This window comes from Vidua macroura, chromosome 8, assembly GCF_024509145.1.
Source record: "Vidua macroura isolate BioBank_ID:100142 chromosome 8, ASM2450914v1, whole genome shotgun sequence".
Taxonomy (NCBI): domain Eukaryota; kingdom Metazoa; phylum Chordata; class Aves; order Passeriformes; family Viduidae; genus Vidua; species Vidua macroura.
This window is the reverse complement of record NC_071578.1, coordinates 3,542,784-3,560,933: the sequence shown is the minus strand read 5'-3', so window position 1 is coordinate 3,560,933 and position 18,150 is coordinate 3,542,784. Positions and strand designations below refer to the sequence as shown.

At 43.4% G+C, this 18,150-nt stretch overlaps 1 protein-coding gene across 1 annotated transcript; it reads left to right on the top strand.

Moving 5' to 3' along the window:
- The first annotated feature begins 314 nt into the window (after positions 1–314).
- ABRAXAS2 (abraxas 2, BRISC complex subunit) lies at positions 315–15,770 on the top strand. The gene is made up of 9 exons (XM_053984113.1): positions 315–421; positions 1,936–2,026; positions 4,856–4,892; positions 6,515–6,581; positions 6,995–7,185; positions 7,747–7,866; positions 8,552–8,636; positions 10,190–10,304; positions 13,535–15,770. The coding sequence occupies exons 1-9, from the start codon at positions 350–352 to the stop codon at positions 14,002–14,004; spliced, it is 1,248 nt and encodes a 415-aa protein (XP_053840088.1). The 5' UTR covers positions 315–349; the 3' UTR covers positions 14,005–15,770.
- The last annotated feature ends 2,380 nt before the right edge of the window (positions 15,771–18,150 follow it).

The window sequence follows — 18,150 nt, the reverse complement described above, 5'->3', positions numbered from 1 at the left end:
TCAGGGTGGACACCAGCAGGAATGTCTTTGTGGAAGAGATTGTTAAAGGCTGGGAAAGGGCAAGGAGTCTCCACCCCTGGAGGTGTCCAAGGAACCCCTGGACGTGTCACTCAGTGCTCTGGGCTGGGTGACCAGCTGGTGATCGGTCACAGGTTGGGCTCGATGGGCTCGGGGGTCTGTTCCAAACTCAGTGGTCCAACTGCTCCCACAGTTTCCCCCCTTCCCATGCGGGTACCCCACTGCCCCCCCTCCGGGACTACACTCCCCATGACGCCCCGCGGCGCCGCCGGAAGCGAGCGTGCGTCCGGCGCGCGTGCGCCGTGGCGGCGTCGGCGGCGGTGTGTCCGTCATGGCGGCGTCCATCTCCGGCTACACCTTCAGCTCCGTGTGCTACTGCAGCGCCAACAGCAGCGCCGACCACGTACGTGTCCCCCGCCGCCGCCTCGGCCTCGCGGGGCTCCCTCACGCTGCACACCGGCCGGCGGCTGCGCTGCGGAGCTTCCAGGCCGCGCCGCCGCCGGTGGGGCCCGGCCGCGGGTCACAGCGGGCGGGGGCGGCCCCAGACGGACACAGCGGGGCGGGATGTGGGGTGTCTGGGCGGGATGCGGGGCGTCCGGGCGGCTCTCCGCGGGATGTGGGGTGTCCGGCGTGTGGGGTGCCCCGGATGCTCCGCGGGGTACCCGGGATATGAGCTGCCCGGTCTGCTCCTCCCCGGGTAGGATGTGGGGTGTCCCGGCTGCTCCCCGGGATGTGGGGTGCCCGGCGTGCTTCTCCCGCAGTGTGGGGTCTCCAGGATGCTGCTCCCGGGATGTGGGGCGTCTGGGTGGGGTGTGGGGTGTCGGAGTGGGATGTGGGGTCCGCGGGATGCTGCCCCCGGGATGTGGGGTACCAGGGGTACTCTCCTTGGGATTCCGAGCTGTTCCCGGGATGTGGGGTACCAGGGGTGCTCTCCTTGGGATTCCGAGCTGTTCCCCGGGATGCTCCCCTTGGGATGTCCGAGCTGTTCCCGGGATGTGGGGTACCAGGGGTGCTCTCCTTGGGATTCCGAGCTGTTCCCCGGGATGCTTCCCTTGGGATACCGGGCTGTTCCCGGGATGTGGGGTGCCTGGGCGGGCTGTGGGGTGCCCGGGGTGCTTCCCTTGGGATGTCCGGGCTGTTCCCGGGATGTGGGGTGCCTGGGCGGGCTGTGGGGTGCCCGGGGTGCTCCCCGCGGGGTGGGGCTCCCGCAGGACGCGGGCTGTGGGAGGAAAACGCTCCTGCTAAAGCTGCAGGAGCGCTTTTCCAGCAGCTGCGACCGGCCGCGGGCGCAGTGCAGAGCCGGGGTGTTCCCGAATCGCTCGGCTTTGTTGGCTCGTTTTTAGCCTGAGCTTGCTCTTTTCCTCTGCACCTTGTGCCAAAACCTCCCGATTCCAGCTCAATCTCCTTCTTCATTTTGGGTAGGGATGGAGAATAAAATTAATACACCTTAAAATTGCCTTACTTTTAAATTGCCTTCTGGGTTTTGCAGTCCCTGGTGTTGGTCAGGGTCCAGCCCAGTCTCCACACTGAAATTTGGCTAAGTGCCTGCAGGTTTGAGCTCCTCTTCCCTTGGCTTTGCTGGAGCAGAGCAGCATGGTGCTCAGGCCTCCTTCTTTTCCCCCTGTATTTGGGGCTGGGGCAGAGCCCTCCCTTTTTGTGATGTGTTTGCTTGTGTGGGTTTTGTGTAGAGTGTTCATTCTGGACAGCCCATCCCTGTAGTGTTGTAAAAGGATGCTGGCAAAGCAGAAAACCAGCTTTGGTAAAACCTCAGGGCAGTTTCTACCCACTGCAGCTCAGATGTGTCTTTCAAACTTCATCTTTGATTCAGTTTGAAGCTAAGAAAGTTACAGTAAACAACTGCATATAGTGGATTTTTTTTTTTTTTCTATTTTTAATCCTTTTGTTTTAAAATTGCAGGAAGGATTTCTGCTGGGGGAGGTGAGACAAGAAGAGACTTTCAGCATTAGTGATTCACAGATCAGCAACACTGAATTTCTACAAGTGATAGGTAAGTGATATGACTTTGAGTTGTTCTGAAACAGGCACTGCTCAGGTTTCATGTTTTCAGGAGGTTTCATGGAGAATTGCTTCTCTTGTGAGAGCATCACAGGGTGTGTCAGACTTCCAGGATCATGTTTGCCACAGTTTCGGTGTGTTTATGGTCGAGATGTGAAGAAAAGAAACAAATCTTTGCAAGTTACAGAGGTTTCATGCACCTCCTTTTATGGAGGAAAAATTATTTCTTTAATATATTTGTCTGTGGGGAATTTCCTGCTTGATACAGTTGCCTAAATACAGTATGTGTTCAAAATGAAATTAATTCATTGCTTGATTTACTGGTACTGCAAGGGGCAGATTTTCAGTAGCAGGTTTGGGTGGATGACTGGGAGTTGGTGACATCATAAACTGTCACAGCAGGACTGGACAAGGAATATTTGTCAGACAATTTGTTGATAAGTACAAGTTCTGTACAGCTGTGTTGTGTAAACTGAGCAAAGATCAAAGATCTTGCTGTTAAGTGTTGGTTGAAGGAGATTTTTTAGACATGAGTGAGAAGCTGTTGCATGTTTGGTTTATAGAAAATAGGAAAGCCCTGAAAGAAACTGCCTTTTCGTTTCTGGATACATAACCAGCTGTTAAAATAGATTTAAACCTCCTTAAATACCTGGCTTTGTGGCTGTGATCCCAGATAGCAAAGCAGGGCATACATAAAGCTCAGTGAAAACACACACAGCTCTGGATTGAACATGTGCAGTGGTACCATGCCACATCCCAAGAGATTTCCCACCTTGCAGTGGTGATGGTTTTGTGCTCTGGGCTCCAGAAGGTTCAGTAGTTTCCTGTCCTGCTTATTCCTAAGAGAACATGGGTGGTAAATTGACTGGGAAGTGTCAGTTATGAGCCAAATTACAGAAGATAAAGGCATAGCATTTTTTGTGTTTGCATCTATCAGAGTGTTGCTGATGGCTCTGTGTGTTCAGACAAAACTGACAGAGCCAGTCATTTTTAGGTTTTTAAATTAGACCTTGCTCTTCAGTGGTCACTGATCTTGGTTATTGTTGGCAGTGATGTCACCACCTGCAGCCTTGGCCTGGTTTCCTAAACCAAGTGTTTGTGGTGTTAAAAATTGCTTTTTTTAAATCAGCCTTTTGTCATATTATTGGTTACAGTGACTTTGTGAGAATGGAAATCACCCACTCCTGAAGACCTGCTGGATATTTTTTTTTATTTGCCATTTTTACTTCAATATTTATTCATCAAAGTTAACTCTTGGACTGCCAGTTCAGCTCACAAGATTGACAGTTTTGTGGCACTGCTGTCACAGATGACTTTTCACTTTCTTTTGTGTCTCCTTAGTGGTGGTGTTTAAATATGTGTGTGTGTACATAGTGTGTGTACTACATACATATATATGTATAAAAATAAGTCAATGTGTAAACCTTAAATTTAAAATGTTGGCTGCTTCATGGGGTCTGAGCAGGAGGATTCTTGTTTCCTGTTTCAAAACACAAGGTCTGTGTAGCAACATCATCACCCAAGAACCAAGAACATAATTGCAGTCAATGTATTTGCTGGAAGGAATTGGTCTAAGCTGCAATAATTGTACTTACAGGCTTTGTTAGCAGATTGTTTCCACAGATGCCTGCATGATGGTGTGAAAATATTAGAGTTGATACAATTTTATATCAAATACAGGAGTCAGTAATTTTAACAGCAGCTCCTGAGGAGATCTTGCCAGTGAGAATGTGCAGTTTGTCAGGCAGCATGCCTGGAATGGGTGCTCAGGGCCTTGTTTTGATAGACACCAAATGTGCTGAGATGTGGATGTTGCTGGCTCCTGTTCTTGGGAGTGTGATCCATCCTGGTGCCTCTGCTGGGATGGCAGCCCTGAGCAGCAGGTGGGGAATCACTGCAGGGAGGCAGAGCCTGAACAAAGTTCCTGCTGAACTCCAGTGGGGCTCTGCTGCTGGAGCTGGAAATATTTGTGCTGCGTGGTCACAGAATCCCAGAGTGGTTTGGGTTGGAAGGGACCTTAAACCCCATCTTGTTCCACCTCCTGCCATGGGCAGGGACACCTTCCACTAGAGCAGGTTGCTCCAAGCCCCTAAAAAATAAGTCATGCTTGGTGTTGGAAAGACAATGTAAAATTGGATTTTTACTCTTTTCTCACTCTCCTGTAACATGCTGACATGTTACAACCTTTGCTGATTAAATAAGCATCTTAGCATGTATCACAACCTTTTCAATGAAAAAACATTGCCCTGATTTTTAATATTTCATATAACAGAATTATAAAGTGCAGCTAAATGTTTTGAAATTGGTTTTAGCCTCTTTGCTCATTAGAGATTCTGTTTGCCTTGCCTCTTTAAACACTACAATGTATAATATTTCAGTGATTCCCTTCCCCATCCCTTTTTATTCCTTGCTGCTGTAATAAACAATGCATATGGATGCAAGTAAGCTGTTGTGGAAAGGTGTAGGAAAAAAGAAAACAGCAATCAGAAATGCCTTTGTGAGGAGTTTGTAACTATCAAATAGTATCAAAAGTGTGTTTTTGAGGCTCAGATAAATCTCTGTGCATCTGAGCAAGTGTATGCCTTGCTTATTGAAATACTTTTCTATGTAAAAGGTCAAATTATGAAGTGAAGGCAGTTTTCTGTGTATGGTGCTGTGTCATCAAGTGTTGAGGCAGTAAGGGCAGTGTGTGGTCTGACACGGATGTTTCTTGCTCAGTACCTCTGATGTGGAAAGTTCATGCAAGATATGCCACTGTAATTTCTCTTTGCCTGGAGCAGTTGGACATATGTCACTTTTTTTTGTTTGTTTGTTGTTGCAGAAATCCATAACCATGAGCCTTGTTCAAAACTCTTTAGGTAAGCTTCTTTTGTTGTCTTGCTGTGGTGGCTGCAGAATATGAAAATAGGGAGCTCCCTGCAATATATTAGCATTTCAAATGTCCTACCAGTGTTGGTTTTACAGAAACACACTGCACCAACCATGACAAAATAGGAGTTTACAGTTGTAGTGTAGCTTGGAAGAGGTTTATTTCTCAATCTCTTTGGATTTCCATCTGGTGTAGCTGCTGGAGGTAGGGCAGCAGTCGGGTGAGCTCATATCACTCTGATGATGAGGATGAATGTCAAAATCAGTTTAAATTGTTGTAGTCTAGGCTGGCTCTGCCTGGGCCTGGTGGGTCACAGCATCCCCTGTGTGCCCCAGCCCTGGTAACCTGCTGGGTTTACAAGTTGGTTTGTGCTTAGTGGTACCAACATGCACCAACTAATTATTGTAAAATTTTCAGCTTTCTAGTTATTTTTGCCTTCTGATCTTCTGAACTCCAGAATTTAAATTAAATATGGGGCTAATACATTCTATTTAACAGCTTCTATCTATGTACATGTAAATTTTCTCTATAGTCTTCACTTGTTACACAGTGTTGGCTTCTAAAGTGCTGTCTAGAATTCCTTTTGAGAAGGAATTCCCAATTAATCTCCTCTCATCTTGAGAGATTTCCAGGCAATTAAGAAGACACAGTAGCTTAGACATTATGATTGACATTGGTTGCATTAAAGAGAAAAGCTGCAGTCAGTCACTTGCTGGCTGGTAATTACAGAGAGGGTACTCTTAACTCAGGGATTTAAATGCTGCAGACTTCACACATGGAGATAAAGCACAGACAGAGAAAGAGTTGGATATCCACCAGGATTATAAATAAATATTGCAAACATGAATTGAAAAATTTGTGCATATATAACATAGTGTCTCAAATTTGTCATTAGTCATAGTCTGAGTCTTCCCAACAACTTACACCTTGAAGCAAATGGTATTTCCACCCTTATTTACCAACCAAGCACCAAGCTCAGGATTTGGTGTTTTTCTACCCCACCCCCAAAAAGTTGAAGTCACAGACCTCTAAACTAGAGTGTTTTGCTGCACTGCTTTAGGTGTTAGTGTTAGCTCTTGAAAGAGACCAAGGAGGAATCTATTTTCAAATGTTTTTCCTTGTATCATGCACTCTGATCTACCTGAATACCTAAACCTATCTACACAGGTAGATTTATAAATTCCTAAATCCGTCATGTCCACAAAATAACGTGTCAGGGTTTGGGTTCAGCTGTGGAAACAGAACCAATTGAAAAAGACCATGATACTTTGAATTATTTCTGACTCTTTTGGCTTCAAGGATCCAGCCATGTGAGTGCAGTGATAGGATTGGAGCTCAAGAAATTGATTTGGAGTTGCATTTAAAATGGCCCTGCTTTCATTTCTTCTGCTGTGGTAGGCTTCTGATTATCAAAGCAGGGTTTTACAGAATGCTGGTCAAAATAAAATTGCACAGTGCATTTCTGTTGGTAAAAGTAAGGCTCTGGAATTGCTTTGTATTGTCTAGAATGCCATCTGCTTGTAGAACACTCAAAGTATAAATTATTTACTTTATGTATAATATGTGTGTATAAACTGTCTACTTACCTTTCTCTCTTCCTTTTTGTTCAAGCTTTTATGACTATGCAGGCAAAGTTAATGAGGAGAGTTTGGACAGGATTCTCAAAGACAGAAGAAAAGTAAGTTTTCTATCTTTTCCTGCTGTTGTAGGCATTAGAAGGAGTGGGTTTGGAAAACAAATAGAAAAAAAAGGTAGTTAACTAGAATAAATACTTTCCTTCACAAATCTGATGGTTTGTTTTGATCCAGAGCTTATTCTGTACAGAAGTTGTTGGATTTGTGGTGCTTAGATTAAACTGGGATCAGTGTCTAATTTCCCTGAAGAAATGCAAAGGATTTAAGTGTAGCTCTCCAAAAGTGTAGGGCTCTATTGACCATCTCAAACTCAGATCTTGAGGAATTCAGTTTCTTTCGTTGTTCTAAAGCTTTTGGGTAATGGTGATACCACAATATCAGCCCCTTTATTCTCAGAAGGTAAATCTGTGTCTCTCAGGTAACACTGTGGGTTTTTCCTGATGTACTTTGATTACAGAACGTTATTGGATGGTACAGATTTAGGAGAAACACTCAGCAGCAGATGTCATACAGAGAGCACATCATTCATAAACAGCTGACACACATCCTTGGAGTGCCTGACCTCGTCTTCCTTCTCTTCAGCTTCATTTCCACTGCAAATAACTCAACACATGCTTTAGAATATGTGCTTTTTAGACCAAACAGAAGGTAAGCAAACTCTGTCAATGAACCAGTCCTCATTCTTTGTTCTGCTTTTTACTGCTATTCCTTAAAATATTTAGGACTTTGTACAATTGCACTTAAAGAAAGCTTTTTGTTTCTCCAATGTCTTGGATGATGGATTTGGTTTTATTTTGAGGGTTTTTTTGTGCAAATAACTTATAAATTAAAATAAGGGTGAACAAAAAAAAATCTTTTCAATCTCTATATCATCAGGCAAAAAAAAACCCTTATTTTTTTTTTTTTATTTTAAGAGACATCAGATGTCACTACCATGTTTATTCTAGTGGATCTGAATATATCTCTGGTAGTTTGCACATTATAAAGGTTCTTGGAGGTGTAGAGGTAGCTCTATATTAAGGGGTTTTGATCCTGCATTTTTTTTTTTTGAACACAACTTGCAATATTCAGCTACTTTTATAACAAACCTAATGCAGAAGCTTTAAAATTAGATGAGTTCTGATCATCAGAGGGATGGGATAATATCGAGGCTTTTGTAAAGAATCTTCTTCAAATGAATTAAAAAATCTTTCTGAACTTTCTCTGCAGGTATAATCAAAGGGTGTCACTTACTATTCCTAATCTAGGCAACACTAGCCAGCAGGAATACAAAGTTTCTTCAGTGCCAAATACTTCTCAGAATTATGCCAAAGTTATTAAGGAACACGGGTAAGGACTTTCCCTTTTTAAATGAAGTAGTCATGAAGCTCTACTCTCTGTACCTCACAGAGAATACCACAAATGTGCATGTTGAGCAGCAGAAAACCAGTTCTGGAGGAGAGTGGTCAGTTCCCAGTGTGCTTTTTTTCCTGGTTAGAATTGGATCTTTTAGAAGAACCAAGGGAACTTGGTGCACTTTTCAGAAAAGCAGAGTTGGTGTGGCCAGTCCATGCTGGGATCCTTCTGGCTGGAAGCTTCTGACTTGATTTCCACCCACCACCTACCTCCCCAAGGAATTCTGTGTGCACTTGAACTCTGCCTGAGAAGCATTGAATTCTTGATGTTTTTCTTAAGTATTTTCAATTAAATGCCATAAATTCCAAGTAGCTTTTCTGGCTGTTAACAATGAAATTATACAAGCTGAAAGATTTTGGCAGAAGTTTAATCTCATTCAAATGAGACTTTATTGTTCCAGAAGGAATTTTGGTATTGAATATGCTGCTGTCCAAATTTTTGTTTATGACAGTATGGTACATTTTTAGCAAGATGCTATTGCTAAAATAGCATATTTAACAATAAGATACATTTTAAAAATGCAGTGATAGACTGCTTAACAGGAATTCAAAGACAGCATGAGCTAGAAACCTGTATTGTCTTTTCTCTCTAATGATTCCTGCTTTGTTTTCATTTTTAGTACTGATTTTTTTGACAAAGATGGAGTGATGAAGGACATCAGGGCTATCTATCAGGTTTATAATGCACTTCAGGAAAAAGTACAGGTAACATCCTTTACTCCATATTGGTCTGTATATATGTGGCATCTTTTATTCATCCTTTGGTTAAAGCTGCAGTGGAGGAGATGGAGATTTTTAGAGCTCATAGGCAATTATCATGAACTGTAGGAAAATAAGACTTGAAAATTAAATGTTTCAGTTTTTATTTAATGTGAGCATTTGCAGTGGCTTCTGTGAAAGTGGTTGGTACAAATAGCACCAATTTTTTTTTTCTCTTTTGCAAGTAAATGATTTAATACTTAGTGATTTATGGGAGGTGTTAGTCATTTTTAAGGGTTTGCAGTGAAGAGAAGCCCTGCTGAAGGCTGTAGGGATTTGCAGAGGTTTAAAAATGACTCCTGGCTCTGGGTATGGAGCATGAGCAGAGCACCATCTGTTAGTTAAAACTTGTGAACATTTTGTGTGGAGCATGAGTGAATCCTGCTCCAAATGTGCCAAAGCATCTGAAAAAGCCTGGAGTGTCAGCTCTGCTCATTGTGAGCTTGTCAGTTCACAGCTTGTCCTGTGTGAAGAGCAGTGGAGCTGTGCTGCCCGGGGAGCTCTCACAGCTGCTAATTGTGCTGGAGTCACAGCTTGTTCCCAGGCTTTCCCTTTACATCTGCCCTGGGGGGATTCGTGTCTCTGCTCCAGCTCAGCTCTGCTGCTTGGCTCCTGAGCAGGGAACAAGGAGAAATCCCTCCAACCATCCCCTGCACCTGCCTGCACAGGGGCAGCTGCTCTTTCTCACTGGCAAGTTGCACCTTCCAACCTCCTTTGGACAGTGGGTAAGGCAGACACTTCCAGGCAGCTTCAGGGAATAGGAACATTTCTCTACAGAGCTGTGTCCATTAGCTAATGGCATTGTTCTGTAATGCTGTTCTTGCCAGGAGCACGACTGTCCTCTGTGCTCCTGCTGTTGTTTCAATTGCTGTCTGGAAAAATGGAAATGGGCTTCTTTAGCCTGGAGAAAAGGAGGCTGAGGGGAGACATTGTTGCTCTCTTCTCCAAGTGACAGGAGGAGAAGAAACTACCTCAAGTTGCACCAGGGGAGGTTTAGGTTGGAGATTAGGAACAATTTTTTCCCTGAGAGGTCTGTCAGGCATTGGAACAGGCTGTTCAGGACAGTGGTGGAATCAGCATCCCTGGGAGTGATCATGACCAATATTTAATTTCATAGAATCACAGAATGCTTTGGGTGGGAGGGGACCTTAAAGCTCATCTCATTCCACCTCCTGCCATGGCAGGGACACCTTCCACAGTCCCAGGCTGCTCCAAATCTCATCCATCCTGAACATTTCCAGGGATGGGACACTAACCAACTTTGGATCTTACTACAGATCTTCTGTCACGATGCATTATTTGGAAATTATTTTCCTATAATGCAGCAACAGCCAGTAAAGAAAACAATCTTGAGGCTGAGTATTTCTGCTGCAGTTAAATCCTGCTTTTAGTTTTGTGCTTCAATGGTTTCTTGTCTGGTAGTAGCTTTATTAATGTTGTCCTGAAACTATTTCCTATATTTTTGCCCAATCTTAGCATGCCTTACATTTTTCTCCCAGGCAGTATGTATAGATGTAGAAAAAAGTGAACGTGTTGTTGAATCTTTTCAAGCTGATGTAAACAAGTTAAAAAGGCAAATCACACAAAAGAAGAATGAAAAAGAACAAGAAATAAGTAAGTTGCCCTTTATTTACCTTTTTTTTTTTTTTGTTCAGAAGCAGATGCTGTGAGGAGAAAATGTTTTGTGGAATTAAAGTAATTGTTTACTCATGGGGAAAAACATCCCAGTGGGAAGGGCAATATGATGGATTTGTGTTGAATGACACCTGAGCTGTGAAAGTGTGTGTTGCAAGTATTTCTGCTGGAATCATCCAGTGTTAGCAAGCTTAAAATATAGGAGAGACAACACTGTACAGAAAGAATGAGCAAGTCAGTTCTGGAAATAACACAGGAAAAGATCAGTTGTAGGAAAAGAAAATTGGGGAAAAAAAAAAAAAGCTAAATACTGGAGAGATTCTTTTTGAAGTAAAGAAACAAGGTTCTGTGCCCACAGGCCAGGAGCTATCCATGATTTTATAAAGTCCTTATTCCCACTCCCATTTGCTGACTTAGTGGTAAAGATGTTCAGCACTGAAATACCACTTCTCAGTGTTGAAGTAAATCTTTGTAGGTGTTGTTCATCTTATTTTGTTGCTCCATAATTTCCTGAGTCAGTGAGCACGGCTGTGTGAGCACATTTGGCTGATTGCCACACTGTCCCTCCTTCCTAAAAACTGAGTGTGGCCTCAGGAGACTTTGGTTAGCAGCAGATAAGTTTTGTGAAGCACTTGGCTCCTTCCAAAGAGGCGTTGCTGATCTAATTGAATTTGTGAGTGCAAGGGAAGACTGAAGGTAGAGAGTAGGGCAGAGAATAGGCAAATGGGAAGCAAGATGAAAACCTAAATAATTCATAAGCAAATTACACATTTCAGCAAACACTGCCTCTTTTTAGCCATGTTTTGAAAAGATAAGCAAATAATGAAATTTTGTCATTTTAGCTACGAGGTGTTTTTTATTATTTCTGTGTCCTGTTACCTAAAGCAGTGTGTGACAAAAAGATGGTTTAGGTGGGTGAACACCCTAAACTCTGCTATGGGCCTGCTGCTGCTGTGACTGGTATTTTAATTTTCTCCAGGCAGCAAGGTAGTGTTATCACATGAGCATTTTGGTGCACAGTTTGATCTGTCAGCACAAGTTCTTCTTTCTCTGAACCTCAAAAAGGTGACAGAGCCAGGATTAGCCCAGGACCATTTGAAAGGTGGAAGTAAATGAGTCACTGCTGTTTCCTGCTTGGCTGTAGATGAAGTAGGCAGGGAGCTGCTACTATGGGGAAGCAGAGGTGGGTATTTAGTGTGACTGGAGCTGATCCCAGCACAGATGGGAAAAGCTGGGGGAGGAGAAGGAAGAGCAGTCAGTGCTCAACTCTGGGTACTACCAGGGAGATGCAAATGCTGGACTGAGAATTGATGCCAGAGCAGAGAATCATGTGAGAGGGCTGAAACACGAAAACATGCAGCTTGGAGCTCTGCAGTATTTTTAGATGTGAGTAGTTAATTACTGAATCTGGCCTTCTGTTCCCTCACTTGCTCAATGCTGCGAGAATTTCCTTGGTTTTAGTGAGGAAAAGGGAGAGTTTGATTCCAATTCCTGTGGGAGTGTTGTGTGAGAGCTTGGTGTTCCTACAAACCTTGGGTTAACAGGTTATGACTTAAACACTCCATTATGAAAGGCAGTTGAGACTGCAGTTGCCAGATCACTGAAATAGTTCTGTACAAGTAGCAGGATGTTCCAGGCTTTGGTGAGTGCTGTGCACTTCCCAGATGCCAGGAGATCTCCCACTGCAGTTCTCCTGTTGTGGCTCAGAAATGGAGAGCTGTTATGTAGCCACTTGAGGGAATGTGCTCCTTTTATTCCCAAGAGACATCTCAGTGGCTTGGTTAAAGGAACTCTCACCCTCCATGTGGGGTTTCTCCCATTGTGTCCCTCACCTTACACATTCCAGTGTCAATTCTGGCAGGTTTGTTGGTTAATAACCCCTTAGGAACCTGTCAGAAACTTCAGTGTCTCCCAGTGCTTAACAAAACTTCCTGCCAGGAAGTCTTTCCTTGTGTCTACTGTACAGTACTCAAATGTACCTTTCTGCAGCAGCCTCTTAGACACATTTAAGAATAAAATGCTTTCTTCAGTCTTCCCTCCTAATCCCAGTTATTCCAGCCTTTCCTCTTAGATCATGATTATTAGATCTCTGACGAGTCCTTGTGTTTTGTAGGGTTTCTCCAGTTTTCCCTATTTTTTAAACTGTGGTGTTCATAGTTACATACATTCTGGTTGTATTGTTAACAACTACAATGAAATGATACATACCTGTATCTCCACAGCTGAGCACACCTCATGCATATTGATTTATAGTTTACATAAATCAAGTTTCTTTTCTGCAGAAGGATGCAAGTGTTCCTCATTTTGCAGCTTTTGCAGTTCATTATTCCTGTGCACATCTTCCTCAAATTATTTTCCAAATCAGCTCATTTGAGATGATTTTCACATTCCTGTTCTGATGCCCTGCTACACTCCCAGCTGTAATTCCATCATTTAAATGTTTAATGTGAGTGCAGTTATTAAAATAATAATTTGAGGGAAGAAGACAGGGTGATTTCTTTGCAGGTGTTATGAGATTGTCCCCTAGCACAGGGGGCATTGAAAGAGAAAGTACAAAGTGATACTTTTAAGATACAATTTCAAATATCAATTATGGATGAGTAGCGAGTTGAGTTTTGCTGAATAAGACACGGATAGAGAGGAACAGGCAGGTTGAGCCCTAACACAGGTGCTTTTTGATGTGAGAAGGAGCTGAAAAATACAGAGAAAAGATGAGAGGGAAACAGCAACAAGCTGTGGAAACATCCTGTAGCTGTGTTTTTTGGGAGCTTAAACTGGATGAAATGATCTGTACAGGATGACTGTGCACATGAAAGTGTAGCATGTTTGCACTTGGACAGTTTATTTGCTTTCTGACTCATTTTGGGTTTGAAATGGGATCACTGGGATAATTGAGCTGTGCTGATCCTGATGAGGTTCAGGCTGCACTGCTAAATTTAGGGGAGTTTGTTGTGCTCAAAGAGTAGGATGCAGTGTTAAGATTTGATGTGATGGTCAGGGGTAGTGTATTGACCTAAAATCAGGGGTATGAAAGGTGAGTAGAGCAGACTGAGAGGACAGGATCCAGTGCTGGAGTTGGAAAGCAGAGCCAGGGATGAGCATTTGATGACAAGCAGAAAGAAAGAAGGGCAGGCGAGGTGGTCGCAGCTCAGGTATGTGGAGCACGTTGCCAAGAAAGCATTAAGTACCTCCTGTTCTTTGCTTTGTAGGAATGCAGCAGGCAATTTTAAATAGGCAAATGCCAACAGATAACGTGGAGCCCATGTTTGTTCCCCGAATGTCCTACACTGGGTTTGCTGTGGAAGGCTGCACACTTGAAGATTCCGACGTCTCCGATCCTCCCCCGCCGTACTCGGATTTCAACACAAGCACTCAAGACAGTTCTGGCAGCCCCGGGCTCCTGGAGAGCAGCAGCATCTTCATGCCTCGGCCTCAGGCTGTTGGTTCTTCCAGTTATGTTTCCACAACTGCAGGATTGAAATATTCTGGCAATGGAGCATCCATGCCATCTTCCCAAAGAGCGCTCGCTGACAATGTTGACGAATCAGAAGACAGTGATTATGAGAATTTGCTTGAACCCACAGAGTCCTCTGACAGTGAATACTCACAGACAAGGGAGTCACGACCTTCTGCACACCCCGACGGTGATTCCAGGAACACTCAAACTTCTCAGATTTGATAGGGGGCAAAACCAGAAAAAATCCACGTGAGACTGTTTTTTTCATAATTGTTACCGAGAGACTTTGGGGATTTAACCCGGAGGAAATGAACTACACAGGATTACTGTGCACACGAAATGTAGAAGACTTGCACTAGATGGTTTATTCACCTTGTGATACATTTTGCAAGTTTTATAATGGAATCATTAGGATAATCAAGTTGTACTAATACTGATGAGGTTCATGGATGTACTGGTAAATTTAGGCAAAATGAAATTTATAGAGATCTTGTAGCTTTTGTTGCCATATTTTCTTTAAGACAATAAATTGGGATGTAGTAACTAAGCACAGTTAGTCTACAGATAATGTTCTCAAATCAAAACTTACCTCTTGCACTATCATGCCTTGAATTTTAATTTTTGAAAGGGAATAATAAATATATCAGCCGCCTTCCGAATAGCTTTCTATGGTAAGCCAAATTGGCCTTTGCAAGCAAAGAAATTTTGATAATTCTGAGAAGCCTGATTGGAAAAGATGTGGTCAGCCTCCTTCTGTGGGCATGCCCTCATCAGAGGAGGGGTTTGTTTGACCTTTTTTACAAACAGAATGTGTCTCACTTCAACTGATGGTTGCCTTTTTTTCTGTAAAGGATGTTGGGGGGGTGGGATGCCTGGTAAATCATCCAGATGAATGTCATAAATAGAATTATTCTGGTTTCACTGGGTTTACAATGACTTTACGCCACACTAGCCTCATTTATTGTCTCATGCGTTCTTTTAGCATAAATATGAAGTGCACATACAGGAGTAAATGACCGACAGAAGTAGTAAATTCCATCATGATTGGACTTTGGAGTCTGCAAATTGCAAACATCAGAGACTGCTACTTGCATTTTATTTGCATCTGAGTATTGGATTTACGCTTCTAGATGAGTTATTTTATGTGATAAATAGGGGATAGGGTAGGAGAAGATTGTTTGGAGAGTCCCCTGGGTTTATTACCTCTTTTCCTCTGGGTGAAACATGTAAATGATTATTTTAATTTGAATTGCAGCTCTTGTCAGAAAACTGCCGTTTGGGATAAATGAAGTGTGGTATATTTAGAGAATTTCATGTTTGGATGCACTTACTTTTATTTAAGTACTGCTTGTATGCTAACGTTGCCCAAAATATGTGAAATTGTGCCACTAAGAAGTTTGTATTCTTGGACTTTATCCCTGATGTGTAAATGAGAAAATACACATTTTAAGATGAGGTTATCTGCAGCATTTATCACTTTGAGGTATCAATAGCCACTTCTTTGATTTGTACCCAGAACAGCAAAGCAGTTGCTTAAAAATTTTAAATATCTCAAATTTACTCACTGAAATTTTAGTCTTCTGGATCATATCCTTAGGCAAAAGTCTGTTCATTACCCTCTCCTTACCTGAACTAAATTAAGCAAAATAACTTGGGGAAAAAAATGAGATGTTAAAATTGCCACTCTTCTACTGAGTTGTTCCATCTTTAAAACATCAAGTGCTCTGGTTTTAACTATTTGACATTGTTCTCATTAGCCTTAACTGGATGGATTTTTGTTTTGGAGTGTTGCAATCCCTGGAACAGAGTCCTTGCTGTGGAGTCACCACCTGTGAGCACCTGTGGCTCAGGTGTGGACGTGTCGATGCTGGAATCAGAACTGACAGGTTGGCAGCCACCCTCTTCATTTTTATTCTGCACAGAAACCTGCAAAATGTACATCTCTGAGAAAGCAGTTAAATGTGACAATAAAATCTTATTTAATCCTACCATAGATTTTAATGCTTGTCAGGTGCCACGTTGGTGGAGGAGCTCACTGAAGTGGTTTGTTCAGGCTGGTCTGCTTGGGGGACTGAGGGGATGTGGCAGAGGGACCATTCCATGCCTGACACACATTTATACAAGATCCTTGAATTCTGGGGTTATTTAACAAAAAATGTGAAAAGTTCTGCTTGGTTTTCCATGGTGTGTCATCGTGCCCTCCAGCCAGTGCCTACCTGCAGGTATTTTCATTCACCAGAACTGTTGACTCATAAGAACAAAGGGTGTGGCTTTTTTTTTTTTTTTTTAATGTAGGTAATATTCTGGCAAAAATACACCTGCTTAGACTTTGCAGTTTTCATGACAGTCCTGTTAAAAACAACAATGGTGGGTTGAGATCTGTCAGAAGGCCACAGGGAGCAGCTTTAATCCTGAATTGAGGACTTTCATACCTGTGTTCCAGTCTGACTCCTGGACAGTCCCTGTTGGTGATTCCCAGGAGCAGGGCCTGTAGCTGTGTCCTCCCTCTAAAAGGAAGGCAGCACTGAGGAAAAGCTACTGAAAATTGGCTTCTGTGTCCTTCTGTTCCAAATCCTGGAGTTTTCCTGGTTTTCCTGGAGTTTTCCTGGTTTCCTGGAAACCTGTAACTGCTGTTTCCTTTATTTTCAAATTTATTCCCCCTCTGACAGTTGATAGTAAGAAGAACAGGGATGCACCATATGGGAAGCCTCAATGAATTAGAACTATCACATATGCTTATGAAAGGAAGCATCATCAAATATTTCTGAAATTAGCTTGGATTGACACTCTGGGAGTCTCCAAGTCCTGTCTTTGCTTATGGGATGGAACATGTTGGCAGAAAGACTTGTGAGCATTGTTCATTTTGGCATATTCACGACTGTGCAGGTTTGGAGTTCATGTCTCGCATCTCTGGGGACATTTCACTGCCTCTGACATGTCCTGAGTTAAAATGTAAAGAGAAGCTGTTACTGTTGGTGCAGCATCAAGATAAGATAAGCAAACTGATAAAACTCCTGTTAAGTGGGAAGATGCTTCTGAGTACACTGAATGTAACTAGAATCAGTCTGAAACTTTTGCTTTTTTTGGTGCTGCAAAGTTTATTTTAAGGATTTTTTTGGGGGGTTTTTTTTTTTTTTGGTTTTTTTTGATAACAGGCTTGCTTTGCTCGGTTCTTCCCTGGTTCTGCCTCTGAGCAGTCTGCAGAGCAGCTAAAAAGGTGTTGGTTTCTGCCTTCCTTTCAGGTGACTCTTCCTCTGGCTTTCTCTTTTCTCTCTGATATCTGTGGTTTCACACATACATTTCTCTGTCATGTTAGATTTGTGGGGGTATTGGCATGTACCTTTATAGTTCTGCTTCTGTAGCTTACAGATTTGGGAAGAAAACAGGATTTGATTAAAGTTTCATTAGTAAACTGCTAAGTACTTGGGCACCTTCCAGTGCCTGAAGGGACTCCAAGAGAGCTGGAGAGGGGCTTTGGGCAAGGGCCTGGAGGGACAGGACACAGGGAATGGCTTTAAGCTGAAGGAGAGAAGATTTAAGTGGGATATTGGGAAGGAATTATTCCCTGGGAGGGTGGGCAGGCCCTGGCACAGGGTGCCCAGAGCAGCTGTGGCTGCCCCTGGATCCCTGGCAGTGCCCAAGGCCAGGCTGGACAGGGCTTGGAGCAGCCTGGGACAGTGGAAGGTGTCCCTGCCATGGCAGGGGTGACACTGGATGGGATTTAAGGTCCCTTCCCACCCAAACCATGCTGGGATTCTGTGAGCTGTCCCAGCCTGTGGTTAGGACAGTGAAAGGAATATCCTGTGGCTCAAATCCCCATTTGTCCCCCTGGGGGGCTCCTGCAGACTCTCACCACTACACCTGTCACACCTCATGGAACCATGAGCAAGAATGTTCAAATTGTTGACTCCTGGGTTTTCTTGCTTTTCATTCTTACCTATAAATAGCCTTATATTGTGTAGCAGCACCTTGGCTGAAGTTCCAAAAAGGAGATAAAAGGAGATTCCTTTGCTGTGAACAAAATTACCTGGATTCCCCTCTGGGAGCGGCCGCTGTTATTCCCACTGGTGGGAGCAGAGAGGCTTCCAAGGCAGGGAGAGCAGAAGTTCAGGAGACCTCACTTTACCAGAGCTCCAGCCTGGGAGATTGTTCTCCTTATTCTGAGAGAATTTCAGGCTCGACTTCCCAGGGCAAGCCCTGCAGATGAAGCTGGATGTCAGAGCAGGTCAGCCGGATCCAGTAAGAGTTACCTTCAGGAAAGAAGGATCATCACAATCCCATCAGCTCGTGGTGTGGGTGGGTCAGGAGTAAATCCAGCAGCAGGCTGTGTGCCAGTGGAAATCTAGGAGCTTTTTCCACCTAGGAAAG

Coding starts and splice junctions, on each gene's coding strand:
- ABRAXAS2 (XM_053984113.1), top strand. CDS start 350: ATGGCGGCGTCCATCTCCGGCTACACCTTCAGCTCCGTGTGCTACTGC. Junction 422..1,935: donor CCAACAGCAGCGCCGACCAC/GTACGTGTCCCC, acceptor TTAAAATTGCAG/GAAGGATTTCTGCTGGGGGA. Junction 6,582..6,994: donor TTCTCAAAGACAGAAGAAAA/GTAAGTTTTCTA, acceptor CTTTGATTACAG/AACGTTATTGGATGGTACAG.